This window comes from Daphnia magna, linkage group LG2, assembly GCF_020631705.1.
Source record: "Daphnia magna isolate NIES linkage group LG2, ASM2063170v1.1, whole genome shotgun sequence".
Lineage (NCBI taxonomy): Eukaryota > Metazoa > Arthropoda > Branchiopoda > Diplostraca > Daphniidae > Daphnia > Daphnia magna.
In genome coordinates this window covers 8,373,666-8,396,658 of record NC_059183.1, presented here as the reverse complement: position 1 = coordinate 8,396,658, position 22,993 = coordinate 8,373,666, and the positions used below count along the sequence as shown (strand labels likewise).

Here is a 22,993-nt window from a genome sequence, read left to right as displayed (position 1 = left end):
CCTCTTGTAATTCTTCAACATTTGCCAAGTGCTGGATCGCGCTTAGACGAACGTCTGTGTTGGTAATAAACAATATTAAGCGAACCAGATCTCAAGAATGTTGTACTCTTTGAACAAGAGAAATTTATAAAACCAATCATTTGGACCGTCATGGCGAGTATGTGACCTAATCGTCGTTTTCTTCGTCGAAACGAATATGCAGATTTTTATGCTGTACAGCCCGAGTCGGGTAACCGGGTTGGTCTGCATCAATTATAGATTCCTTTTTCTGACGGGCTCGTTCAGCTCCTGATTTTTTTGGTCGCGAAGATTTATCACGTTTCTTCAATCGATTTTCTTCAATCTTTTTCCAATAATCGCGCTCTTCTTCACCTACAATCGCAATAGTGATGCCAATTATTCAGTAAAGCATTTTGGAAAAAGAGATAAACCTTGAAGGATTTCCGATTGGCTCCATATATTTTTTTTTACTAGAGATTGCGCTGCTGTATCATCGGTGCATCGTACAAAAGCAACTTGGGCGCAATCTTGCGCTTCAACATAGGTTACCCCATCCTGGCATTTGACTTGACTCTAACAAGCGTCATAGGAAATTTCCAATTAGTTGCATTTCTGGTTTCCCTCAGTTGTTTTAATAAAGAATTTACTTTGAAACGTTTGGCATCCGAAATAGGTTCATCGAGGATGATTTTGACAATTAAACCAGGTTCAAACTCGGGGCAGGGCTCAGGTTTGACCTCTAGTGTTTGCGGCTCAGACTTTTCGGTGGACGAACCGAATCGGTTTTCGTTCATGTATTGTCGTCGAGAATTCATTCGAATTTGGCGAACACACTTGCGCTGCATATCGAGGTACTTGTTTCGCAACTTCTTCCACTCCTTCCTTAAAATGAAAGGGGGGTAGTTAGCAGTTATTTCAGGCATATTCAGGCATTAAAACGACGAAAAGAAACTTACTTTGACATGACTTGTAATGACAAGTTGTGTTTTTCTTGATTAACTTCATCTTTAAAAATGTGTGACTGAGGTCTTTTCTTTTGAATATCTTTCGGTTCATTTTTGCTAATTGTTTCTGCTTCAACAATCATTTCACTTATCTGTTTTACGGGAAGAGGTTCCTCTGTTGGTGGCTCATCTTTCTCCACTTTCTGCCTTTTTGCTTTTGGTTCATTATTGGGCTCTTCCTCTATCTCTGCTTTAGGGTTCTCTTTGTTCTCTGTAGCTTTATCATCCCGATTCCTTAAGTGAAAATTAAAACAAAAATGAGCTAGGTGCAAAGAAATAGGAAAGACATCAGTAAAATATAAATGAAAAATTCTGACATACTCTGCATTAAATGACCGTATGCTACATAACTGTCCTGGGTCTTCAGAGAGTAGCCTATAGGCACTTGAGGCTGCATATGCCTACAATTAATATTTCAGTTAACTGTTTCTTATCTTAATTTAGGACGGAGTAGAGAAAACTTACCTGGGCAGCTTTTGAAGCGGACTCAGGATCACTGAACTCAACAAATGCAAACCCTTTGATTCGTGATGCATCTTTAAATTTTGGCAAAGAAACATATGCAACATCTCCATATTCAGAAAATATACTAGTTATCCATTCTATTGTGGCATGGGGTGGTAGGTTCTCCTTGATACATGTAGTTAATTTTGGGGAAATGGATCAATTAACTACTGAAATTATTTATATTTTTTAACGTACCACATATAAGGTGCAGAGGTCAACTTCTTCTTGGGACTTTGGGCGGAAGGGAGTAATTCTTGAAACCTTTGTCTCATCCTCACTCAGTTTTAATATTGTAGAGAATTTCAAAGCCTTATAATACATAGAACAGTATTTCAAATGCTAGATAAAGGATGAGAGATGATAATAATCCAACAAACCTTAGCAATTTCCTTGGGATCCTCTGTTAATGCACGAAGCTTGTTGAAGTTCATGAAAACATCAAGTAGAATTTCTGTGAAATGTTAAAAACTATATACATTGTGAAAATGTAAATGATGAAAAGGATTACCAGGTCCATCTTTGATGACAGTTTGCATAAATCTATCTTTTGATATATTGGCATCACTAAAATAAAATTCCATTTGATTCCTGATTGCTGTATGAAGTCCTTTTTTCCTTTTACGAATTTTTCCTTTCTTAGTGGCTGTTCCTGATAAAGCCTCATCTTTAACAACTGATCCTTCTTTCACTTCAGCATCGTCAGCTTTATCCGTAGGTTTATTAAGAGACAAGTTTTCATCCTTGATATCTTCCATCTTTTGAAATGATCAAAGAGTGATAAACGTCAACGGATTGTTTTCGCGGTGGATTTTCCCTGATAGTTTTGATTCTTTTCCGCTAGGTGGAGATGGACGGAGGTATCGTGCATACGTATGATGATCGAGAATCTTATAAGTTTACCAAAATAAAAACAAAAAAATTAACCCAGAACAGCCCAGAACCTATGGCAAGCCAAACCTACCGGAAGAAGCATTGATGATATCTGTGGCCCTTAATTGAACATTCATAATTTGCAAATGCAAGCGATGGGGATAGATTAAGTATGTAGGCTGGTGCTTTACCTTCTAAAATCAGCGACGTCGAGTCCATTAGGTTTACCGTGGCTTAAGATATACCCTAAGTTGACACCGATCTGGCAATTTCATAAGAAACCGTCTAAGCTAATGAACTGTTTTTGAACACTTACTGTGTACGTGACGGCTTTTGAGACAAGCCGTGAGCGACAGAGAGAATATCAATCGTCATCCACCACATCCAACATACACACATTCAACCCTTAACACGGTTATACAATACCATGGTAATCGTATTGGCCATTATGGCCAACAGTCAAAGGTGCTTGCAACAGTGAAATAATTTGTTAACGAAAGAAGAAATTGTGGGACGGAATGGAATAGCTGTACTGGAGCACTTAGCGTTAAATCGTCTCACTAAGACAAGTGAAAAATGTTGATGACACTCATCACACGCTCAGGTCCCATGCTCAATACTTGCGCATACGATGGAGGAAATAATTTGACTATCCGTCTTGCGCGATTAAAATGCTGGCTACAGTGGAACAAAACGGAAAACTGAAAATTACCTCATTTCAGACCATGAGGTAACGATAGGATAGGAAACTATCTTGTTTTTGCCTTCGGGAAAAAGGACTGAGAAATGCCTTTCATTTAGACTTTTCACAACTCTAAAAATTCAACCTGCAATTAATATGCAAGGTCACAGGTAACTGTGGAGGATAGGCGACCATTTTTTAGGAATAAGGGCGCAAAGAAAGTCACACACAACAAAAGAAAACCACCCACGAAAACTGCTATTAAAGCTGAATACTGTAGATAGACCTTGACATTCAGACAACATTACTGGAGAACGCCAAACTCCAGACTAAGACGCAATACACATACAAAAGTGTGTCTAAGATATAAGATGGAACACTTCAATTAAACATAGCACTGATTTATATTCCGTTTTTAATTGTTACCAGAATCTGTATAATTGGACACGATCAGAATTGTACGTCATGTCAGATCCATAGGACTTGCACATTAAATATTGTGCCATGGATATTTCTGTGTTGGAAATGTCGGAATTTTTCTTTCAAATCAGAGTTGGTTCATTAAAGATTCACACTGGAACATTTGGTCTTGTCACAACAATTTCGCTCATAAAAGTTTTATAAAAAGCAGATTTAATTTTGTTTAAAACATTTCGAAAACCGGCTTCGTTGCAGTGAAAACACATTTCAAAATGTCATAAAAATAACACGAGCACAGCAAGAAGCAAACGTAAGATGGATCTAGAATGCACTGCTAGCGCCTCTTAAACTGATACTCATTCGGCGTGCAGGCCTCTTGGTGGTTATGTTACATGTAGCGGGCACTCCTGGTTGATCGAGATGAGGCGTTGCAGGTTGTACGCAACGATGAATACCGCGTTTATTCCTGAAATTCAAGCTGCCTTCCGTAGAAGCTCGCGAACGGAATTTGTCCTCTAATGAAATATTGTCTGCAGCCACATCAGGTAGCGGTGATTCTACGACAGTAAAGGGAATTTTATAGAATGGATTCTTAAGACATTGCAGCGCACATTCCGTACCTAATGAGAGGGATATGGGCAATGCGCCGTCCTCCCTTTCGCTGATGACATCCATGCTGTTACTCTTGTTGGCCGAACATCGACCTGCGAACGTTTCTAAACATCTCCGGCCAAAGTGGTGTGATGAGCCATTGGGAGTCGTTGCAATTGGTTGGTGTGGTTGCTGTTGTGGCAGATGGTGCTGATGGTGGTGAGATTGGTTGTATTTCCACCGAAAGTAGAGATCTTCCATCACTCTCTTCGCTACATCAACTTCTTCTCGTACGGAAATTTCAAAGAAGAGATCACAACCTAAATCTCTACTTCTTTTTTCTCCTGACAAAATAAATACGGCGAACGTCACAACGTTATTTTAAAGAAAAAAATAAGACCATTCTCGTCGCGTGATTTACCTTCTTCGGTGCTGACCATTCTGTCTTCCACCTGATCAACCTTATTGGCTACCAGGATCACACTCGAAGAGGAGCCCATTATTTCGGCGCTTAGACCATGACTGTTGCCGAAAGCTGAACCAAACTTAACGGTGGAGTATGTCACCATTGTGGAAGAGAAAGAATGTTGGATAACAAGGATAAAGATCGATTATTCGGTTGTCTAGCGGATCAAAAGAAACAATTAGTTATGCAAAGATCCATCTTTTTTTTTTCTTCTTAGAAAGCTTTGATCTTTTAGCCTGCTACGCCACAACTGCTGTCTTCAAATATCCAACTTGGAAACCAATCGTTTTGGCCTTCTATATAATTCCATGAATTATTCTCATGCTAAAAACTAGAAATTTGCTTATTCCAATGTGCGTGACAAATAGCTTCTCAATGTTGAAATACGAGATCAATCAAAAAAGCAATTTGACATATTCAGCCATTAAAACTCCGGGTCCTTTGATATTTCTTGTACTCTAGATTGACGTTATTCTTTCCTTTAGAATAGAACGACATATGAATAGTTTTTGTAACAGCTCTACGCTTAGCTTGAAAAAGAGAGTATGAATTGATTGACGAATGCAAACCCAAAAACTTTTAAGCTTCCAGTTGTTGCAAATTGTTATACCAAATGTCTCCGTCGACGCTTGTTGTATCCGATGAGGAAACGGAGACGGCAGCATTCGTCAAACGAGCATTTGTCCGTGACAGAGTATAAAAGGATAAAAGCATCAGCCCAACGGATCTTGGCTTCTAGGTCTGATTGACTCCCATCCTGTCAACAACCCACGAAAAACGCAACCATGAATCATTAAACTTTTACAACATGAAACCATTTATGTACGTCTTCGTTGTTCAGGCAAAGCCAGTGTCTTCTTTTGTTAGCACGTACCTCCAGGTGATGTCCTCCGCTGTCCAGGAGCTCCAGCATGACGTGATCGCCGTTTAGAGTTGTGTTGACTGGATAACATCTTTCCAATTTGGGGTCGTAGTCGCCAATGAAGCGACGCGTCAGAAAACGAACTACGAACGCTGAATGAGTTTACGCATCCGGCCGCATAGTTTTTTGTTACACAAGAAAAAAGAAAGAGTGATTGAACCTTATTGCACCTCTCACAGCATTTTACTCTCTTATACGGTACTATATGGTTTCTCTTCAAACCGTAAACATATCGGTTCCTCAAAACTTCCATAAGCAATAAGGATTTGTTTGGTATAGCTAGGCGAAAGCTTCTATTTCATACAGTTTGTGGTAGTAAAAGGAAACTAGGAATAATCCCATAGAATTTGGCTCTTATCGGACCGATGCAGCTATACTGTAAATTCCATACCGTGCTGGTCTATCAATGAAGTTAAGACCCATTTTTTTTGCTTTAAAAAATCCAAAACGTTCTGAAGCCCCACTGTATTGTAAACATCAGGAGAAAATAACAAAAAGGGCCTTCCTTTGACATTGTTATGGTTATAGAATTTCCTGTTGCATCTAATTCCAGAGCACGAACTTCAATTAAACGTCACAAACACGGCAAGACAGTGGGGCCGAGCGTTAGGCAACGTCAAAACAACTCTAAATGCTAATTCGAGCTTTGTCAATAACAGACTGAAAAACAGAATAATGAAGGCAGTGTGACCATGGAAACCTAAATAGAAATTAGAGCGAGATGTCCCGTTAACGGTCCGCGTCGTCGGGACGATTTTGCCGTCATTCAATTGGACAGGCAACGACGGCGTTTGCATCTGCCTGGGTAAATTGCACAATTGCTAAACATTCAGCTGCAGATACTACAATCTATAATTTTTATTTTGATTTCTATGCATGTTTTCCTCTTTGTAGAGATGATTTTTTGCATGTTATTTCCCCTCAACGGTAATTGAGTCTTATTGATTTTCACATGAATTCACGATGACCTTTTGACGTTCACCCTATTTATTAGAAAAACTTTTCGATTGGATTGTTTTTCCTTCGTCATCGTGAATAAGAACGTGACTAGTTTAGACAAATAGACGCTTAAACAAGTACTGGAGATACAAACCTTCCGCATCACCATTTGTTTCTGCGTCTTTAGTTCATTCTCGTGAAAAAATCGTTTGCTTTCTGTCACCTTTGTGACAATAAAGAATGCAGGCCATCGCATCTGTAATTCACGCGTCGTTTTTGAAATGTTGTTTTTTTCCCTTACGATGGCAACTAGCTCCGGCATGTTGTAAGCTTCAAGCTTGTTAGCATAAAAACGAACTCGAGCCCTGTCCTTCAACAGTAAAAACTCGAAAAAACGAAAACTCCAGTAGGGTACATGCATCTAGTTCTAATCTCCCCCTCCAGTTTTCCAAGAGTATTATACAAGTCCCTAATCTCTCCGTTTTTTTATATGGCATAAGAATAACAGGAGTAGTCATTGCTTGCTCAAGCAAGTATTTTCAATAAGGTTTTCCTAACAAAAGTCACTACTTATTCCTTCTGGCCTACACATAAAGGATTGGAGGAAGAAATCACGTACTGTACGTGAAGCTAAAAATCGATGATATAGCCTGCTTGGTATCATTTATCTTTGTTTCCAATGTGCTCCATCCCTGAGTTGCCCTTATCTACGACTAAACAGCTAAACCTGGTCGGCAATGCCCAAAACTTATTGGTAACCCAGGCAATTCCGGATAGACAGTTATACTCGTCTTTTTCTCTAGCATATAGCAACCGCTGCACGGAATACAAAGTCCTTAATACTTTATAAAGAGAAACCCCATCTGTATACTTTCGATTCCAACTTAATCTTAAAAAGAAAACATTGTGTGTGTTGGAACGCGAGAGTCTTGTCGAAGAAACTCATCCAATCCGCATTGAGTTTAACATCGTAATACAAATGTCTTGAACTATTGAACATTGACCTTACCAGATTTACCGACGGAATGATGACCGAGCACCTGTAAGAAAACGCAACTAGAGAATCGTATTTTATCAAAAATCAAATGACAACCAAGATTCACCATAACTCGCCATCGTGGCCTCAAAGACAATGAGGCTAAGTTAAGCCGGTTAACCAACTTGTTGCAATGTGGACTCTCCGACTGGTTCTGATAGTGTTTGGGCGGTGACGTCATCGTTCTGCCTCCGCCAACCTTCGTCGATTGCTGACCTTTAAACTGATTGAGGAAACATTTTCAGATCAGAAAACTGTAAATACGATACCGTAGAAAAGACAATCAGCAGAAAACGAGATACGCTGTTCGTTCGCATCTCGATATCCTATAGAGTTATTCTGCGTTGTTTTTTTCTTCCCTATTCTTTCTTATTTTGTTTTCAAGTAATCGAACTTTTGGCACAATGGGACGGAAAGAGGACGACAGGCACGGGAAATGGATCTGCAACTACGACTACCGCTCGCTGGAAACAATTGCTAAATGGGAAACAGTTGCAAAGCCCCAGGTTATTTCTGGTGGAAAGCGCAATGATAAAAAAAAAAAAAAAACGAATGGCGGTTTGATGGTGAGCTTCGTTGACACGGCAGCTGTTCTTGATAGCCATGAGCTCCTCACATGACGCCATATAGTGACGGAAAGAAGAAAAGATCGAAAGCAATGAAATCATCCATATCTAGGCACGAATATGTCTGTGGCTTTGTAAATGATGCGCAGTGCACAGATGCGTCATAAAGGGATATCGTTAGTACAATTGCTAGTTGCATCTCTAGACCATCGTAATTACTCTATTCATCGAGAGCGTTTTTCTTTTTTCTTTCTCGAAGAATACGATCAAGAAGGAGAGTATTCGAGATATCCAATCATCCAAATGGGCTTGATTAAAGGATGCGTAGCACGACGGTAATCTACGCAAGTCCCCGTCAGCAAAGTAAATAAAAAAAAAATAGCTTTCTGTATTGAAAACAAATTTAAACAAATGAAAACAAAAGGTTGAATTGCGTCAACACTTGCTTCTTCATTACATAGATGTTTTCTTTCCCTGTTTTTTTTAACATAAAAGAAGCTGAGCTGAAAATGCGCAGGGTTTCTTTCCTAAACAAAGCCGACCTTGGAAAAATAAACGCAGTCCATGAATTTCAAATAAAAAATGGACGTAAACAAAGATATTAGCCAATAATAAAAGCTAAGCTCTTGTCAACAAGCACATTGAAGGATCGAGTATCAAGTGGATGCATCGGCAGAATCGAAGCTAAACAGGATAGAAACGTATGGATAAACTATCGACACAGTCAGCGAAGCCGAGATGGATCGAAGCGAAAACAGACGATTGCAAATGCCATGGCGAGTATTCCCGCTGCAAGTGTTAGCCAAAAAGGACAGATAAGTAGGAAGACAATGACAATCTAACAACACGCATCAATAAACAGGAAAGCGATTTGTTTCCGGATTCATATGTGCTATAAAAGTGAGACTTGACACTCGGCGGGGGAAGTTAAAACCCGTCAACTAGGTGAAGAATAACTTCAGCAGAAGGGAAATGAATTAAATCACGGAATTGTGTGAATACTCACGTGATTTGATGACGTTTAAATGTGCACCGACGCAAGTTCCTTGTGCAATCAGAAAATAGAAAACTGTGACACACTACGATCGGCAAGCCGTGAACGGTAAGAAAGCCTGTTTTCTCGCTGAGACCAGCACGAATACTGAGGAACATTGGGCTGTGTTAGTTCAATGTCTCTACTAGAGGTCTCCATATACACACATCGGTTGCAGTTGGGAAGAGGCGATGGACATTTTTTTTTTTGCGAGTGCGCGCGCAGCAGTAACAAGGTACTCTTCAAAATGAGCAGGAATGGCTACGGATTTGCAAAGGAAACGACACCTTCTAAAAAAATGGGGACAAAAAAGGGATGCGATAGATAAAAATGGAAATAATTATCCGCACCAAACCCTTTCCTTTGGAAATGTATAGGGGAGGGAGAGAATATTTTTAGTTGCCAGTTCCCCAGTCATACTAGTTGCCTTACATACATGCGGATTAATGACTTTGAAAAGCCCTTTTTATTTTAAGAGAGTAAGAATATAAAGATATAATTTTTTTTCTCCAGCTTATAGTATAGTTCACTAATCAGCATGCTAGATTGAAAAATAGTTCGTACCGATGCAATCCGGCTGTTACCTTAAACTGAAATGTCCTCCCTTTAGTATCATTATACATTAGCATGTGTTTTGTGTGGCCTTTTAGTACAAGTTACAAAAGTGTTTCCAGTCATTGTTGCAGACATCACTAATGTTATATGATTGCATCGATACCTAGACTTTGGAAGAAGAAGCAATCGAAGCGGTTTGAAACACAATAAAAGGATTGGCAATCCGCCAAACTCACCCAATTTTTTACTATATTCCCAGGTTTTTGAGCAAATGTGCACTTCTGAGTGTAACATCACAAGTGTGATTGACATTTCCCGAGTGTCTCAATAAACAAGAGAATCTTTATATCCCGATTCCCTAAAGCAGTGCAATAAAAATGTGAGACAAAAAAATGGATCGCTTGTAGAGTTTTTTTTAATGCTTTGTGCCTTACTTACAATGTGCACAAGTAATTATGCTATACTTTATCCGCAAGAGTAGAATGGCAATCAAGGCTTATTTAATCTCATTGCTTTGTTGTGCTTGTGCAAGTGCGTGGGTGTACGGCAAGCAAGCCATATCCGGTACCTACCTATTTTCCCATTTCTGTATACCCTATAAAATCCCTTTGAAGAAGAAAAACATCACGAATGACTGGCAGTTGTAACCTTTAGTTTGTTGTGTTCATCTCGCCAAACGTGGGTCTCCCTTCTGCTAGAGAAACGAAATGGGATTAAGAAAAAAATAAACAGAGTTTTTCGTCACGTACGTCACACGTAACTTGTAGTGACTGAGAAAACAACCGGCCTTCGAGATTGCATCCAGGCAATATATACAGTGATTTCAAGATCCCCTTGAAGGTACTCAAACCTTCCATCGGGATAAAGCTCTGTGTGGGGCTTTATATACGATACTCTCATATATATCTGTATCAAAACGATTGATGGACTTGGATATGCGGATGGAGCTTTCAATCCAGTAGATAGAATCGCAAGTTCATATTCCCTTTATCACGCTACAGTCAAAAGTCGAAGTATGTAACGCCGTATACGTTTAAAAGTCTTACGTGATCCTCATTTCGTCCACTGTTAGAACCCGCTGCCGGCACTTGACATTATAGTTGGGACCTCGTATCACGCAACTCAGCCGTAATTACAGTGCAAGCTGCTTTGATTTCTTCTCGGGCATCGGTTGGAAGTAATTGATATGAAAAATCACGAGATGATCACCGGGTAACGCAGCTAAAACCTGCGAGTTTATTAATCACGTGATTCGTCTGGTAGCCGCTGAATAAGGCCATCACTATGGTTACTGTGCCATGCCAGGCTTAACTAGAGTGCAATTTCGTAACCACTATAAAGCTTCACCTGATTTTTACATTTTGTTCAACCGTTCTCTACTAACTTGAAACATTTCTTAATGGCAGCACTCTGTTAGTTTCATTGCTCCCTCGATCTTTTTGTGCGGGAATCGCTGTTGGTCTTATTCAATTAAAAGTCGTAGTTCGTTCGCAGGATCGTTTGTTTCGATCGGGAAAGTGAAGAACGATATACCGACGCGGAGAGAAAGTGAGAGTAGCTGTACAGAAGAGTTCAATGCTGTTCAATGTCTCCAAGTAGGCTATATTTTTTGGCCATTTGGCCAGAATCACATAACAAAAAGTAAAAGAAAGAGTGCCACATAATGGGTATTTCTCCACTTTCCAAGTGAGCCAGCCAAACACTCTATACGCCACTGAAGGCGTAATAAAAATAAGAACATCAAAGAAATTGAATCTGTAATACTATCGAATTTCCCTTTTTTATTTCTTTTTGGGTCGCTTTTTTTTTTATTATATATAGTTTTGAACAGCAATGTTTCTAAGAAGAAAATTGGAAAAGAAAAGTGCAACGGCTGGGACGTTTCTCGAGTTTGCATTCTTTATTTGTTGTCACTTTTTCATACAGCCAAGTTAGTGGCAATGCGTATACCTTTGGAGCCTTCCCATTGTTCCCGTCGAAAATCCCCATGTGCATTCGCAGAATAAGCCGGAACGATGTCGTCTAGTAATATTGGAAAATACAGTTAGACTATATGCGAATCAGCAGTCGTCGATCGGGTCGATATGACGAACAAGATGGGAACGAAGGGGAAACAATCAATCATAGACCGGTAGTATCTTGACAAAAATCACGGCCAACATGGGAAATTAAAAAAGATGACAGCAATCCTTTAAAAAGATCGAATACAAATACATGACACGTACCGATCCGAGCAATCTATTCTTATCACGCATACATTCTTTAGTGGTTTTTCTTTTTTCCCCTAATTGTTGTAGTCTTGATACTACTCTTTAATCACATGCCGCAATAGCAAAGACAAAAGCAAAGGAGTCAGAACGTTTGTCAATTTGCCACCATAACAACCACAATTGGGCACCGCTACGCAGAAAGGTACCGTGACCAATTCGGGTAAACGAAAAATGAAGGAACAGAGACGAGTTATGCGACTGGCAGTCGTTTGACGGTTAGTTGGCGTACATATAAAAATCATGGACAAAGCCACCAAACTTCGGCATTCTACAGATGATTGCATGTTTTGTGCGTTGCCTGAATACTAGTTAGAAAAGAAACCCCATCACAAAGCAATGATCTTTTCTTACGACTCTTTCTATTTCTCGATACAACATAACGGTAAGAGAGGCAAAACTAAATGCAACAACAATAAACATTTGTGATTTTTTAAACCATAACATCATCTTTGTAGGCTTACAATGATTTGCATTCACATTGTGCTTGTTCAATCGGCTATTTCGCACTCAAAGGCGTCACACGCGTCAGGCGCAGCAGTAGCCGGAGGAGTCGGAGCGGTTGTCGTGACCACTCTGCAAAAATAAGCTGGACAGACGTTCTGTTTTTGGTATGCCTGATACTGGTACGGCGAAGAGGCAACAGCCAATGCGGTGGAGGCCAGGTTTTCTGCTACGCACACCAAAAAATTGCGATTACCGCAAGGACCTTGTGTTGTTGGTGGCGGTGGTGGTGCTACTGTTGTTGTAGATCCTGCAGTTAATGGCAAAGCAGAACGGTAACAATAGTATGACTGGCAGGAGGACAACGCCGGTGAATAGTTTGGTTGGTATGTCGGTTGAGACGACTGAACGCCGTATACAGCCGGGCCATAAGAATTGCCGTACGACATCGGAGGTGGCGGTGGAGGGGAGTACAGCGGGTTGTACAGACGATCGATTCCACTAGTTATAAAAGGCACGTTGTAGGTTGGATAGCGTTGACAATTAGCCGAGAGCGTCAACAGCAGCACTTGAAACGAAATGAGCTGGAGAATTGAAGACACCATCGACTGACGTTGATTACCTTCATTAGAGAACATGTTTATTATGGCGTATTTTTTAAAACAAACAGCTGAAAATGACTTCTTACCGATAACCATGATGATTTGTTGTAGATTAGGTAGACGAAGGGCTAGCAGAACCGATCAAGATTCTTCTGGATGCACCGTGTGGAGCTGATGAGCCACGGGATTCGAATGCAACGTATTTCGTTTTCGCACCTGCCTTTTTATATGTTGGTACATTGCCCTGAAGGTGCATTCATTATGCATGTCAAAGTGGGGCTCTCTGGCGGGTCACAGCAATGTTTCAGCCGAACTCATTATAAAAGCTATTGACTAATGCGGATTTTCAGTTACACATTATGTTGCATTACAAATTCGAATCGACTGAGGTCTAAAGTGAATACAGGAATTCTACTTGGTCCTTAAATATTAAACATTCCTTGTAATCCTTCTAATTAAATTCTAAATAAGGCCAGTTTTCCTACTCACTACGTGATTTCCGTTTTGTTCTTTTTAATTTCCGTATAGGAATCATCTCGCGTCCCCTATGCTTCCTTCCCTTGTGAAAACTGCTTTTGTGTCCTCGTCTGTCGTGGAAGGATCCCTTGCGCGACATTGATATGTCTACCAAACATTTACGTCATTATTACTGTCGTAGGTCTGCTTGGCGCACGACATGAATGCGATTATAGTAATTCATTTTCAAGAAATACCCTAATCTCTTTGTTCACGTTGTCTGGCCTGCATAGCTGTACCATTATTTAATGCTTTCCAACTATTGCAAGTTGGAAACGTTAAATACAAATCAACCTCGTTCGACATATGGCCCCTTTTTCATTCGAATTAGAAGAAAGACAACCAAATCGATCTTGATGTGAAATCAGCAAGATAAAAAAGTTGAGTCAACCCGTAGGTTATAAGGCAAAGTTCATTTGAAATTTGCTTGAATGCACTATTCAAGGGCTTTTCAACATATTCAATCTATTCCGCTGTCAACGATCAAATAGAGAAGGTCGTAGAGTTTTGGGAACGATATGATCTACATATTACATCCTGAAGGCATGGAGAATAAATTATCCCCACAGAACAAGCAAGCGCAACCGTGGATTAAATAAGACGGAAATATCTAGGGAAGGGAAGACGCAACAGGGAAATTTCCAAATGTGCCTTGCTGTGCGCAAACTGGCAAAAAAACAACAAAAAAAAAACGTGAAAAATCCACGTGGCTCTTTCTATCTATCCCCTTCCCCTCGAATATGAATTTTTACCTGTCTCTTCCCACTGAGAAAAATTCTATCTAGCCACCATCGCTTCCAATACCCCTACTCAAAACAGGAACTTGTTTTTCGACGCTTCTCGTTGATTCAACGTGTTCTATAGGAGTTCGAAGGAAGGGATAACTTCTTTGACCCAAGGCTTTTTTGCTTGGGTATATAAAGCAATAAATCTGATGATAATGTGGCTCATTCCCTGTCAAGCAGTGTCGCAGATAACAACTTCTAATTCACAATGCTTCCAGGTAATTTGACTGCGCATTGTAGCTTCATTGTTTTTAACATTCAAGAGTGCAACTGGAACTCTATATTTGATAATTAAGTTATCAAACTGCATTGGTGTTTTTCATCGTCATGTACCAAGAGTTAATGTGTAATTTTGTTTTTAAAGTTTGCCCTTCTAAAGCCATTTTGATGATGATGGTGGTCGTCACCTGTTCGGCTCTACAAAATGAAGGCTCTGAAAGAATGGTCCGTCCAGGATATCCCGGTTTGCAGTATGGAAACAACTACTACGGCGGCAGCAACAACAACGGTCTCTATTACAATCAAGGTGCCATCAGCCCATTTCCTCTGTTTCTGGATTCGTCCTGTAGAAGGTAAGACTTGCCAAAATTACAGATGCAACACTAACTCGTTATTATTGGCTATTACATAATGTAATGTCTTTTTTTTTCTTCAAACGTTAAAGGTATAACTGCGTTTCGAAGCCAGGAATGAGAACTGGTAGCTGCGACATGACTTGCAGCCCAGACAGGACCACCCCACAATGCCCAGTAATCAACTGCGTCTCAGCTTCGCCCGGTACTTGCGGAAACATGCGGTGTGAAGTCGTCACTTATTCGCACGTGCTCTACTAGTCTTCAATAGTACAGTTGCTATTGTTGTTAAGCCTCCAGTCAGAGTCTATAATAAATCTATTATTTCATCTACTCACCGCAGTATTTGTGAAACGAAAACAATTTTTTATTTCTTTAACTGTTGAGTGCTTCTTGACGTTAAAAGTCCGCGTTCTTCTAAGACGCAAAGTTTGTTTGAATATTTTTTTAAGCGAAATGCTAACTGTTTTCGCTTTCTTGAATTTAGTTACACATTAGTGAGCGTAGTGAAAGGACCATGTTTGGATTTTCAGATTGATCCTTCGAATGCATAGTGTTTTTGCCAGCAGCAATTCTGTCGTAGTCGTCTTTTACGTAATGTAACCATAGCGATCGATTGTGTCTCGGTGCAGCAAACAAGCGTGCGTTCGCGTATGCAAGACTAAAAATCCTCTGCTTTCGCACACGTTTCTGTGTTTCGGTTTCTCGTTCCGTGGAATGTGTCTGATTAGATTTTCGTCGAATCCAATTAATTAGGTTGTTGTTACTCTTGCGACGCGAAAAGTGCCAGGAATCCGACGTAGTAAAATTTCTAAATGAGACAGATGGCGTACTGAGAAGTTAATTGTTACGTCGTGCAAGGACTCTGTTTTCCTTTGTGTTGTTTAAAGATGTGCCCGGCTTCAAGATTCTACGCTTCGATTCTGCGTTGGACATCTTTTTTATCACTCTGGTAGGTACCCCTTCGAATCTTCTCTTACACTTGTATATATTACTCATTTCTGTTGCATTAGATAAGTAACTATTCATCGTTAAGAGATGGAATGAGTATTGTATATTGACATTTTAAAAATGCGAAACAAACTTGAAGCAGAAAGGTTAGCTAGAGCTGTTTTTAGCCAATTGCGATTATCACAACACAAATGCTGCATCAATTTATTATCGTGATGTCGACTACAGCGTCAATATAAACTTGACATTTTAACATATTTTGTAACATAACAATTAAGTAGTATTTGATGCCTTATCGAATTAGTTATTAAACCATGTTGGATTAACATATTTAACATCGGGGAAAAAACGAATTTAACGATATACGGCTAATTTCGATAAGACCTTGATATACTGTAATAGATTCAGAGTTGCGTTTGTAAACTACTGTACAGATTATTACAAAATCCGTTGATGAAGTCAGTGGAAAGTGGATTTGCCTGATTGGTTTTTGCGTTGGTCCAAATGTCACATTCCTCCGTCCCAAAAACTAGGCACGGAAGTGAAGTATCCTGCAAAGATGAGTAACAAAGAAATTAGAGAAAACTCAATAGGTTCTTCTAACAAAAAGAAACGGTAGAATACGGTTCATGGCTTCGCAAAAACGTGTACGGTACAGCTCCGGGGATACGACAGTGGGCATCTTGCCTTGACCTCCCAATATGCCAGACGATTTGACAAAAGTTTCAAGCCGTTTGTCCCACGTGAATGTACGAATGTAATCTAGAAATGTTTAGAAAAGATTGTTAAAATCCCGGAGGTAAATTTCCTTGGTGCTAAACTTAAACGGGGAAAAAATGTATACCTATAAGACCGACGATAAGTTGATTGTTTTCGTCATCGATGCCAACCAAAAGAGAGTAGTCCATCACCAGCTGAGAGGCTAGAAACTGCGTGTCTGCACTGAGGGCTTTGTTGAGCACGCTTTGAGAGTAACCACGAACGTAAAGTGGGTTGTCCCAAGTCACTGCAACATCCAGGGACAAAAAAGAATTACGGATTGAAGCGAGACGTTCAAAATAGATTTAACGAAAATAAGTTGTTAAAGAGTTAATAAATACAAACTTTGCACAAAGTTCTCGTCAAGGAGAACGCAATCACTCATCTCTGCTTCCGAAGCTGATACAAGGCGATTTCTTTCCGAGCCCTTAAGGTCAAATTTGCGGGTGACGTTCTTTTTGTAAAACAAGTTTTCCATCACTAGAAGATCTTGTTTACTAGCCACGTTTGTTTGAGCGTTCTTGAAAACGATGCGGAAAGCACCGACGATCTTGCAAAAGGCTGTGGGACGATTCTCTCTTTGAGCGCGATGAGTATAACTAATATAATTAGGTACCAAATCGACGAAGGATTGGATTTCCATTTTCGACATTTGTTTCAATACGAAACGGTCATCTGTTAATGAACAACCATGTCACACGTTTTAGCAATCGAGGTCATATTCCCACACAGTCTCTTACCTAGCGTTTTGCAAAAGGTAGAGCCGGACTTGCCACCGGATGCTGCCCAAGGTGCGCATCGAGCCAAAGAGCGGATAAAGCGGTCCTCTCCGGCAGGAAAGACTTTGGAACGCAAAGCACGGAACTGTTCTGCATAGTAAACGCGGCAGTAAAATTTGGTACAAGAATCACTGAACTGGATCTCTAAATGATGATTAGAAGCAAGGGCTCCGGCAGGCGGAGCCTGTGCAATTCCGGAAGTCGAAGATGATCCATAACTTCGACCACTAGAAAAATTGGACAACAAAAAACAAAGGACAATCGAAATCAATACTTGAGTCTCGCCACATCAATGGTTAACACACTGACCCTGGTTCTTCCCGTTCGATGTTATCAAACCATCGATCCGGTCCGATTGGAGATGAAGTGCGATTTGGCGACGATGGGCCTGCCTGATCTGCTAGATCTGCTTGCAACTCAGCCAGCTGTTGTTCATAATCAACTGAGGCTAACGCATACGCAATGATCGATGAAGGCTCGTTCTGGTAGACGACAAGAGGAAGTGAGGAGCCTGGAGGTAGCAGATGATGTTCGGTTGAAGGGAACGGCATCGTCAACAACGATGGACCGGGTCCAGTCATCGAAAGAAGCGCTCCTAATGACACTCGAGTTTGCAGCGGAGTCACAGGTAAAGCTGTTGCTGATTTAGATTCACTATTTTCCAAGTGGTCATTGCTGACTTGCGATATGGAACGGCTGCGGTGGTCCATAGGTGTTCCTGTTTCCGATTGTTGTTCGACAATAAACTGGAAATCAACGCTGCTTCTAGGACGTAGGAAGGGACTCTTGGTTGGTGAGCTCGACAGAGACGAAGGAGACATGCTGTGTTCACTCATCTTACGGCTCATATCGGTGGCTGAGTCATCGCGTGAAGAATTGGGTGAAATCGTAAATATGGGCGGCGCTGGTGGAAGGGGTTTAGCCTCAACGGGGTCGCTCTCCGAAGACTGTAAATTTCTATGTAGGGGCTTCGAAGCAGACGATTTGTCTTCTTTTTTCTTGGCAGCGACAACTTCCTGGAGACGGGCGTTCCACGAACATACCGTATCGGCAATAATACGCTTGAGCAAGACTTCGTGATCGGCTATCAGCCACAGAGATTCCTCACCACTGCCGGGCGAACTAACCTGCTGAAGGTTAGGTGAAGTCAGCATCAACTGGATTTCTTCCACACGTTTGCGGAAGCGGGATCTTTCTTGAATCTGCTGTTCCACCATAGCGACAACCTGGCTTTCCAGCTTTGTGCCCGTACATTCTGCCGTAAGTGCTTTCAGCCATTCGCCTATAGCGGAATAGAGGCCGTGGCCAAACTGGGCAACTAATCGGATCTCTTCGATAAGTTGAGGCAAGAGATCGCTCTCAAGTGAAATGGCGATAGCAGGCTGGGCGAGAACGACTTCCTTGAGAACGATTGGCGCGTACTTGAACGAGGCGACAAGATCTCGACAACCAAAGTAATGGAAGTGCTCCGTATGCAACGGATGCGGACACGCGCAAACTGGAACTGAATTAGAGCTGGTCAGCTGGCGGCGGCAGTAAGCGTGGCCGTAGAACCGTAACTCCAAATACTTGGCAAAGCTAAAGTGCCATGTCTCTGTAGACATTGTGGAAATAGGAGAAACCTGGCACGCCGGAAAAGCAAATATTGAAAAACGTCATCTAAAAAGCTGTGAGTGACGTAAAATAAAATAAAATGTCTAGATTTGGAAAACTCGCCTGTTTGCATTTTTTGCACCAGGACCACATGAGGATAGAACGATCGTCAGCGACAGCAGCGCCAGAGGCAGCAGCATTGTAATTGACTGAGTTGGCCAGCTGTCGAATAATGACCACAATGGAGGAAGTGTCGTGGACGAACCGCCGGATGTGAGATGCCATCTTAATGGGAATTTCATAAGAAACACGGTATGCCTGAATTTGGACTCAAAACAAGGTACCGGAGATTGACACGAGGCCGACGGGCAGGAATAGTTCTTATGGAAACAGTAACGCTCCAGAAATCCTCCTAAAGTGATGTCGTTTCGTCCATAGAAGTCCATCTCTACCACCCTGGATAAGATTTTCAAAACAAACCCAGGTAAACAAGGAGGAATTAAATCGCGTTAATTTAATCGAGTTTAGTATTAGAATTTTAAATTACCAAGGAGCAACGCAATACTGGGGTGCGACGGTTGAAACGGGCTGGCAAAAGCTCGAGAATAATGCGCAAAGTCTTTGAAGATTAAAAGGATCCAGGCAATCTTTAAGCCCCCCTCCATCCGCTTGATTGTCCTCTTCGGTGGCAAGATTCTCCCAGTCATCGCTGCCGGACATGGAAAGCTTCGACTTGGTCACTTGTTCGGGTAACTTGCAACCGGGACGAACTCCTCGGGCACGGAAGTCACTCAGCAAACCAAGAAGTTCAGTTCGCGACATTACAGGTGTGATTCGAGCTCGCAAGAAAGGATGGATTGAATTCCGCTCGGGTGCAGGGTCAGCACAAGTGCTGTCGCCATTCATGACATCATCCTGACCGTAACGGATCTTGCGTGGTGGTGACTCTGATTGCTTGAGTTGTTGTGAAAAGTACAGGACCTCAGGTAAAAATTTCCTCAAAGGAGCGTTACGCCCGGCTTCGGTTTCAAGATAAGGCAACGGATGGCGGATGAGTGGCGAAATCGAAAGAATGGTATCTTCCATGGCTTTGCGGAAGAGCATCGAATTGGTTGCTAGCGTTGAACTGTGTACGCTCAGTGATTGCTGTGGCTGTTGAACAGGTGTTGAACTAAGAGACTGATCACCCTGCCGAATGCGTAAATACTCATGGAGGGGGTCATCCAATTCCCGGACAGGTTTCAAATCTGTCGCGTTCGTATCGTCTGGGACCGCCCTTTCCATCGGTACACACGCCGACGATGTATTGGCATTAGTCTCAGGGCTCGTTATCGAATCACTATCAACAATGACCAGACTGCTACTCTCGAACGTCAAGTTGTCGTCGAGACGTGTACTATTCAAAAACGGTGCATCTTCCGTATTAGGTACCAGTTCGACTCCATCAAACATTTCTGTTCTACATCCAAGCATTTTCGGAATGGCAAATTCATCGGCCAAAAAAGCGCGTTCCAGTCGTCCATTGTAGCATGCGAAAGCCATAAACTTCAACACTTTTTTTACCTTGCGCAATTCGAAGTGGCTGGCACCACGCAGCAATACGGTGGCACCCAACCTCGGTTGGCAACCGTCGAAGAACATGAGTGTCTTTGTCGAATTATTTCGGTCTAGCGTAAGCGTTTCAACGTGGAATAATCGACACGATCCCAACTTCGGACGACTGAGCTGGTGAGCATCGATGGATGGTACAATGTCCGCCTGGCAGCATCTCGAGACGCGGTCCATCACCGAAGACTTGACGTTTAGCACTAGAGTGATGCCCAAGTTGTAGAGAAATTCCTGTGCCAAACCAGACACCACTTTTTCGACCAGCAACACCTCCGGTTTAAACGCAGCAATCTTTGCTACTGCATTCTTCAAATATTCGTTCTCCTGTTTGTAAAATTGTACATCCAAAATCATTAGAAATCGATACAGATCATGTTCGGGTTCACTGGTTTTACCTGCATCATGAGTGGCTCCAAGGAAATCAATTTACTCTCGACCCGTTGGTAGTCTATGGCTGAGCTGAGAAGTAAAATATTGGGATCGTGTGACCATCTGGGCATTGATCGATTTGCCACATTCTTTGAGCAAACCACACCGTGAACGATCTTTGAGTCACTTTTGGTTCCACCAGGAATCTTCTTGATATGTATATACTGTCTGATGTCCATCTCGTCATCATCGTCCCGTACGTCTGGTCGGACGGTGTGTGCAAGATTTTGAACCAGAGGCATCAGAACGTCAGCCCACGAGAAAGAAAGGCCCTGCCAACTGAGCAATTGCTTCATGAGTCGTTGAATATGTTCGAAGAAGAGAAGTGATTCTTGGGTAATGGGTGGTAATGGAAGAGCGAATGCCTCCGCTTGGGGCATAGTTGGTGAACTCACAATCGTTGGGTTCGGGCTGTTAAGATCGGTAGGAAGGGACAGTTCTTCACTCTTTTTAGGCGGCAAAAGAAGAAGTTGCGGCTCATTTTGCCGACCCAAACCATCTATCATGTCTGTATCTGGCGTAACCAGACGTGCTGGGGCAGGCTGACGAAATGATGATTGTTCTCCTTCATTAACTTGAATGTGAGATTTCCGATCTTCTTGCATACCAATTTGTCGTACCCAAAGCGGTTCTTGTGTATCCTCTGGCTCAAAGACCTCAGTAACCTCACTTTGGTTGGCCGATGCGAGGGAGTCATTTATCGAAGACGTTATATCGCTGCTTTTCGGTCGGTAGAGAGAATAGCCATCAGTAAAAATCTGATCCGTCGAGGATAGGCATTCCAGGAAGCCTGCGTCAACGAGAGCCTGTCCAATGGCTGTCGCTTGAATTCTCGAGCTAGCCTTATCCTGAACCAACAACCAGTCGACTACTTCGCTGCCTGCACAACAGTTTGTGATGCTTCGTAGTTTATAGCGATGATTTTGCAATAAAATTCCACGTTGAGAATGGACGATTTCCTCGTGAAGCGTCTGCCAATCGATGCAGTTAAAAAAACTAGAACAATTTGTTGCATTTTAACAGAAACGCGATACTACCTTGAGTTGAGTGGAATCGTGAAGAAGAACTTTTCTCTCAGCTAAAGACAACAGAGGTTGATTTGACGATGTCCCAGCAGCGAAGCGTTCTTCCTGAAAACTGAGAGAAATTTTGCGTTTTAAAACCGTTTTGCGACTTTTCTGTTCACCACCACTATCAAGTCCTTCAGTATTTCTCGTTGCGCTATTAGGTTGCAAAAGGGCTAGCTTTTTCTGGAGATCTTCTTGGATTTTGGATAGGTCGGTCGAGCCATCAGTGGAAGGGTCGATCGATTTCAGACAGGACAGAACAATATGACAGCAATAGGTGCAAGCTCTTAGATCTCCAGAATAGCCCATCAGCTTGCCTGGAACCTGTTGATGGCAACATCTAGAACAGAATATCTGTCCACAGATTCTGCAGTGATGACGTCTTCTAAGAGCTGTAAATTTGTAGCTACATTCATAGCATTCCTTGCTGACAGAATCTGGCATCCAATATTGTTTGAATTCAGCTTCACTATACATTCCTTTCTGAGCCAAAAGATTGGATACTCTATAAATTTTCAGTTATTAGTATTACAGCTTTTAGAACATGAAGGTGGTAAATATACTACCTAGTAAGCACACTGACTAGTGTTCTTCCTTCACAGTACTGTATTGGAAGGCCTCCTTCCCCTACATAAGTGGGATTAGAGGAAACTGTGGACTCTCCAGACTGAGAGATATCGTCGCGACTAGAAGATCGAGATGGGAGACAAGGAGCTTCACTGACAACTACTTCTTTTATGGCAGTGGGTGGATTTTTGTTGTTGATCCCAAACCAACGAGCAAATGTTGACCGGATACCGACGGATTGCTGTGATTCCGGAGGGGCAAGAGGTGCAAATTCCGTCAATTTTGTCGGTGATTCTAAACTTTTTGCCATGGTTATACCACTTGAGTTACGAACAAGTGGTATGTATCTGGCCAGATAGCTTCTCGTTCTTTGAGAGGTAACACGAAGTAGCCGTGTCCTCAATGTTGTTGACAAATTACACAACTAGCAGACGACACATTAAAAAGAGACTTTGGGAGGCGG

The 22,993-nt window shown here is 41.7% G+C and overlaps 5 protein-coding genes across 6 annotated transcripts; 2 read left to right on the top strand and 3 right to left on the bottom strand.

Moving 5' to 3' along the window:
- Positions 1 to 85: 85 nt before the first annotated feature.
- LOC116917923 (la-related protein 7) lies at positions 86 to 2,622 on the bottom strand. 2 transcript variants are annotated; one of them, XM_032923543.2, is made up of 10 exons: positions 2,473 to 2,611; positions 2,020 to 2,398; positions 1,889 to 1,962; positions 1,707 to 1,820; positions 1,470 to 1,634; positions 1,326 to 1,405; positions 957 to 1,238; positions 648 to 882; positions 432 to 573; positions 86 to 372 (listed from the first exon to the last, which is right to left on the bottom strand). In XM_032923543.2, the coding sequence occupies exons 2-10, from the start codon at positions 2,264 to 2,266 to the stop codon at positions 167 to 169; spliced, it is 1,545 nt and encodes a 514-aa protein (XP_032779434.2). In that variant the 5' UTR covers positions 2,267 to 2,398; positions 2,473 to 2,611; the 3' UTR covers positions 86 to 166. The 2 variants fall into 2 exon arrangements, with proteins under 2 accessions (XP_032779434.2, XP_045024910.1); XM_045168975.1 differs by having other exon boundaries at positions 957 to 1,405; positions 2,473 to 2,622.
- Positions 2,623 to 3,383: 761 nt separating this feature from the next.
- On the bottom strand, positions 3,384 to 9,167 carry LOC116916320. Its single transcript, XM_045168981.1, has 8 exons — positions 9,010 to 9,167; positions 7,505 to 7,660; positions 7,411 to 7,441; positions 5,367 to 5,554; positions 5,151 to 5,297; positions 4,496 to 4,619; positions 4,104 to 4,418; positions 3,384 to 4,040 (listed from the first exon to the last, which is right to left on the bottom strand). Exons 2-8 carry the CDS (start codon positions 7,616 to 7,618, stop codon positions 3,805 to 3,807), a joined length of 1,155 nt encoding a protein of 384 aa, XP_045024916.1. The 5' UTR covers positions 7,619 to 7,660; positions 9,010 to 9,167; the 3' UTR covers positions 3,384 to 3,804.
- LOC116936761 lies at positions 7,842 to 12,943 on the top strand. Its single transcript, XM_045169220.1, has 3 exons — positions 7,842 to 7,943; positions 12,317 to 12,617; positions 12,675 to 12,943. The coding sequence occupies exons 1-3, from the start codon at positions 7,842 to 7,844 to the stop codon at positions 12,896 to 12,898; spliced, it is 627 nt and encodes a 208-aa protein (XP_045025155.1). The 3' UTR covers positions 12,899 to 12,943.
- Positions 12,944 to 14,289: 1,346 nt separating this feature from the next.
- LOC116916319 lies at positions 14,290 to 15,110 on the top strand. Its single transcript, XM_032921550.2, has 3 exons — positions 14,290 to 14,423; positions 14,570 to 14,777; positions 14,870 to 15,110. Exons 1-3 carry the CDS (start codon positions 14,414 to 14,416, stop codon positions 15,036 to 15,038), a joined length of 387 nt encoding a protein of 128 aa, XP_032777441.1. The 5' UTR covers positions 14,290 to 14,413; the 3' UTR covers positions 15,039 to 15,110.
- Positions 15,111 to 15,808: 698 nt separating this feature from the next.
- LOC116916316 (1-phosphatidylinositol 3-phosphate 5-kinase) lies at positions 15,809 to 22,975 on the bottom strand. Its single transcript, XM_032921548.2, has 12 exons — positions 22,530 to 22,975; positions 21,934 to 22,468; positions 20,863 to 21,867; positions 19,407 to 20,791; positions 19,204 to 19,315; positions 18,983 to 19,144; positions 17,576 to 18,888; positions 17,228 to 17,493; positions 16,833 to 17,162; positions 16,573 to 16,734; positions 16,353 to 16,490; positions 15,809 to 16,279 (listed from the first exon to the last, which is right to left on the bottom strand). Exons 1-12 carry the CDS (start codon positions 22,838 to 22,840, stop codon positions 16,236 to 16,238), a joined length of 5,763 nt encoding a protein of 1,920 aa, XP_032777439.2. The 5' UTR covers positions 22,841 to 22,975; the 3' UTR covers positions 15,809 to 16,235.
- Between the last annotated feature and the right edge of the window lie 18 nt (positions 22,976 to 22,993).

Bases quoted from the DNA above. Each gene is read 5' to 3' on its own strand.
- LOC116917923 (XM_045168975.1), bottom strand. From the start codon at position 2,266: ATGGAAGATATCAAGGATGAAAACTTGTCTCTTAATAAACCTACGGAT. The intron at 1,821-1,888 runs GTTTGTTGGATT...ATGTATTATAAG, and splicing joins ATCCCAAGGAAATTGCTAAG to GCTTTGAAATTCTCTACAAT. The intron at 1,406-1,469 runs GTAAGTTTTCTC...TATTAATTGTAG, and splicing joins CCGCTTCAAAAGCTGCCCAG to GCATATGCAGCCTCAAGTGC.
- LOC116916320 (XM_045168981.1), bottom strand. From the start codon at position 7,618: ATGACGTCACCGCCCAAACACTATCAGAACCAGTCGGAGAGTCCACAT. The intron at 5,298-5,366 runs GTACATAAATGG...GGTTGTTGACAG, and splicing joins TTTGCCTGAACAACGAAGAC to GATGGGAGTCAATCAGACCT. The intron at 4,419-4,495 runs GTAAATCACGCG...TTATTTTGTCAG, and splicing joins AATGGTCAGCACCGAAGAAG to GAGAAAAAAGAAGTAGAGAT.
- LOC116936761 (XM_045169220.1), top strand. From the start codon at position 7,842: ATGGGACGGAAAGAGGACGACAGGCACGGGAAATGGATCTGCAACTAC. The intron at 7,944-12,316 runs GTTATTTCTGGT...TCATCTTTGTAG, and splicing joins AAACAGTTGCAAAGCCCCAG to GCTTACAATGATTTGCATTC. The intron at 12,618-12,674 runs GTTAATGGCAAA...GACAACGCCGGT, and splicing joins CTGTTGTTGTAGATCCTGCA to GAATAGTTTGGTTGGTATGT.
- LOC116916319 (XM_032921550.2), top strand. The intron at 14,778-14,869 runs GTAAGACTTGCC...CAAACGTTAAAG, and splicing joins CTGGATTCGTCCTGTAGAAG to GTATAACTGCGTTTCGAAGC.
- LOC116916316 (XM_032921548.2), bottom strand. From the start codon at position 22,840: ATGGCAAAAAGTTTAGAATCACCGACAAAATTGACGGAATTTGCACCT. The intron at 21,868-21,933 runs GTAGTATCGCGT...ATCGATTGGCAG, and splicing joins ACGATTCCACTCAACTCAAG to ACGCTTCACGAGGAAATCGT. The intron at 16,280-16,352 runs GTATTCTACCGT...TCATCTTTGCAG, and splicing joins TTTTTGCGAAGCCATGAACC to GATACTTCACTTCCGTGCCT.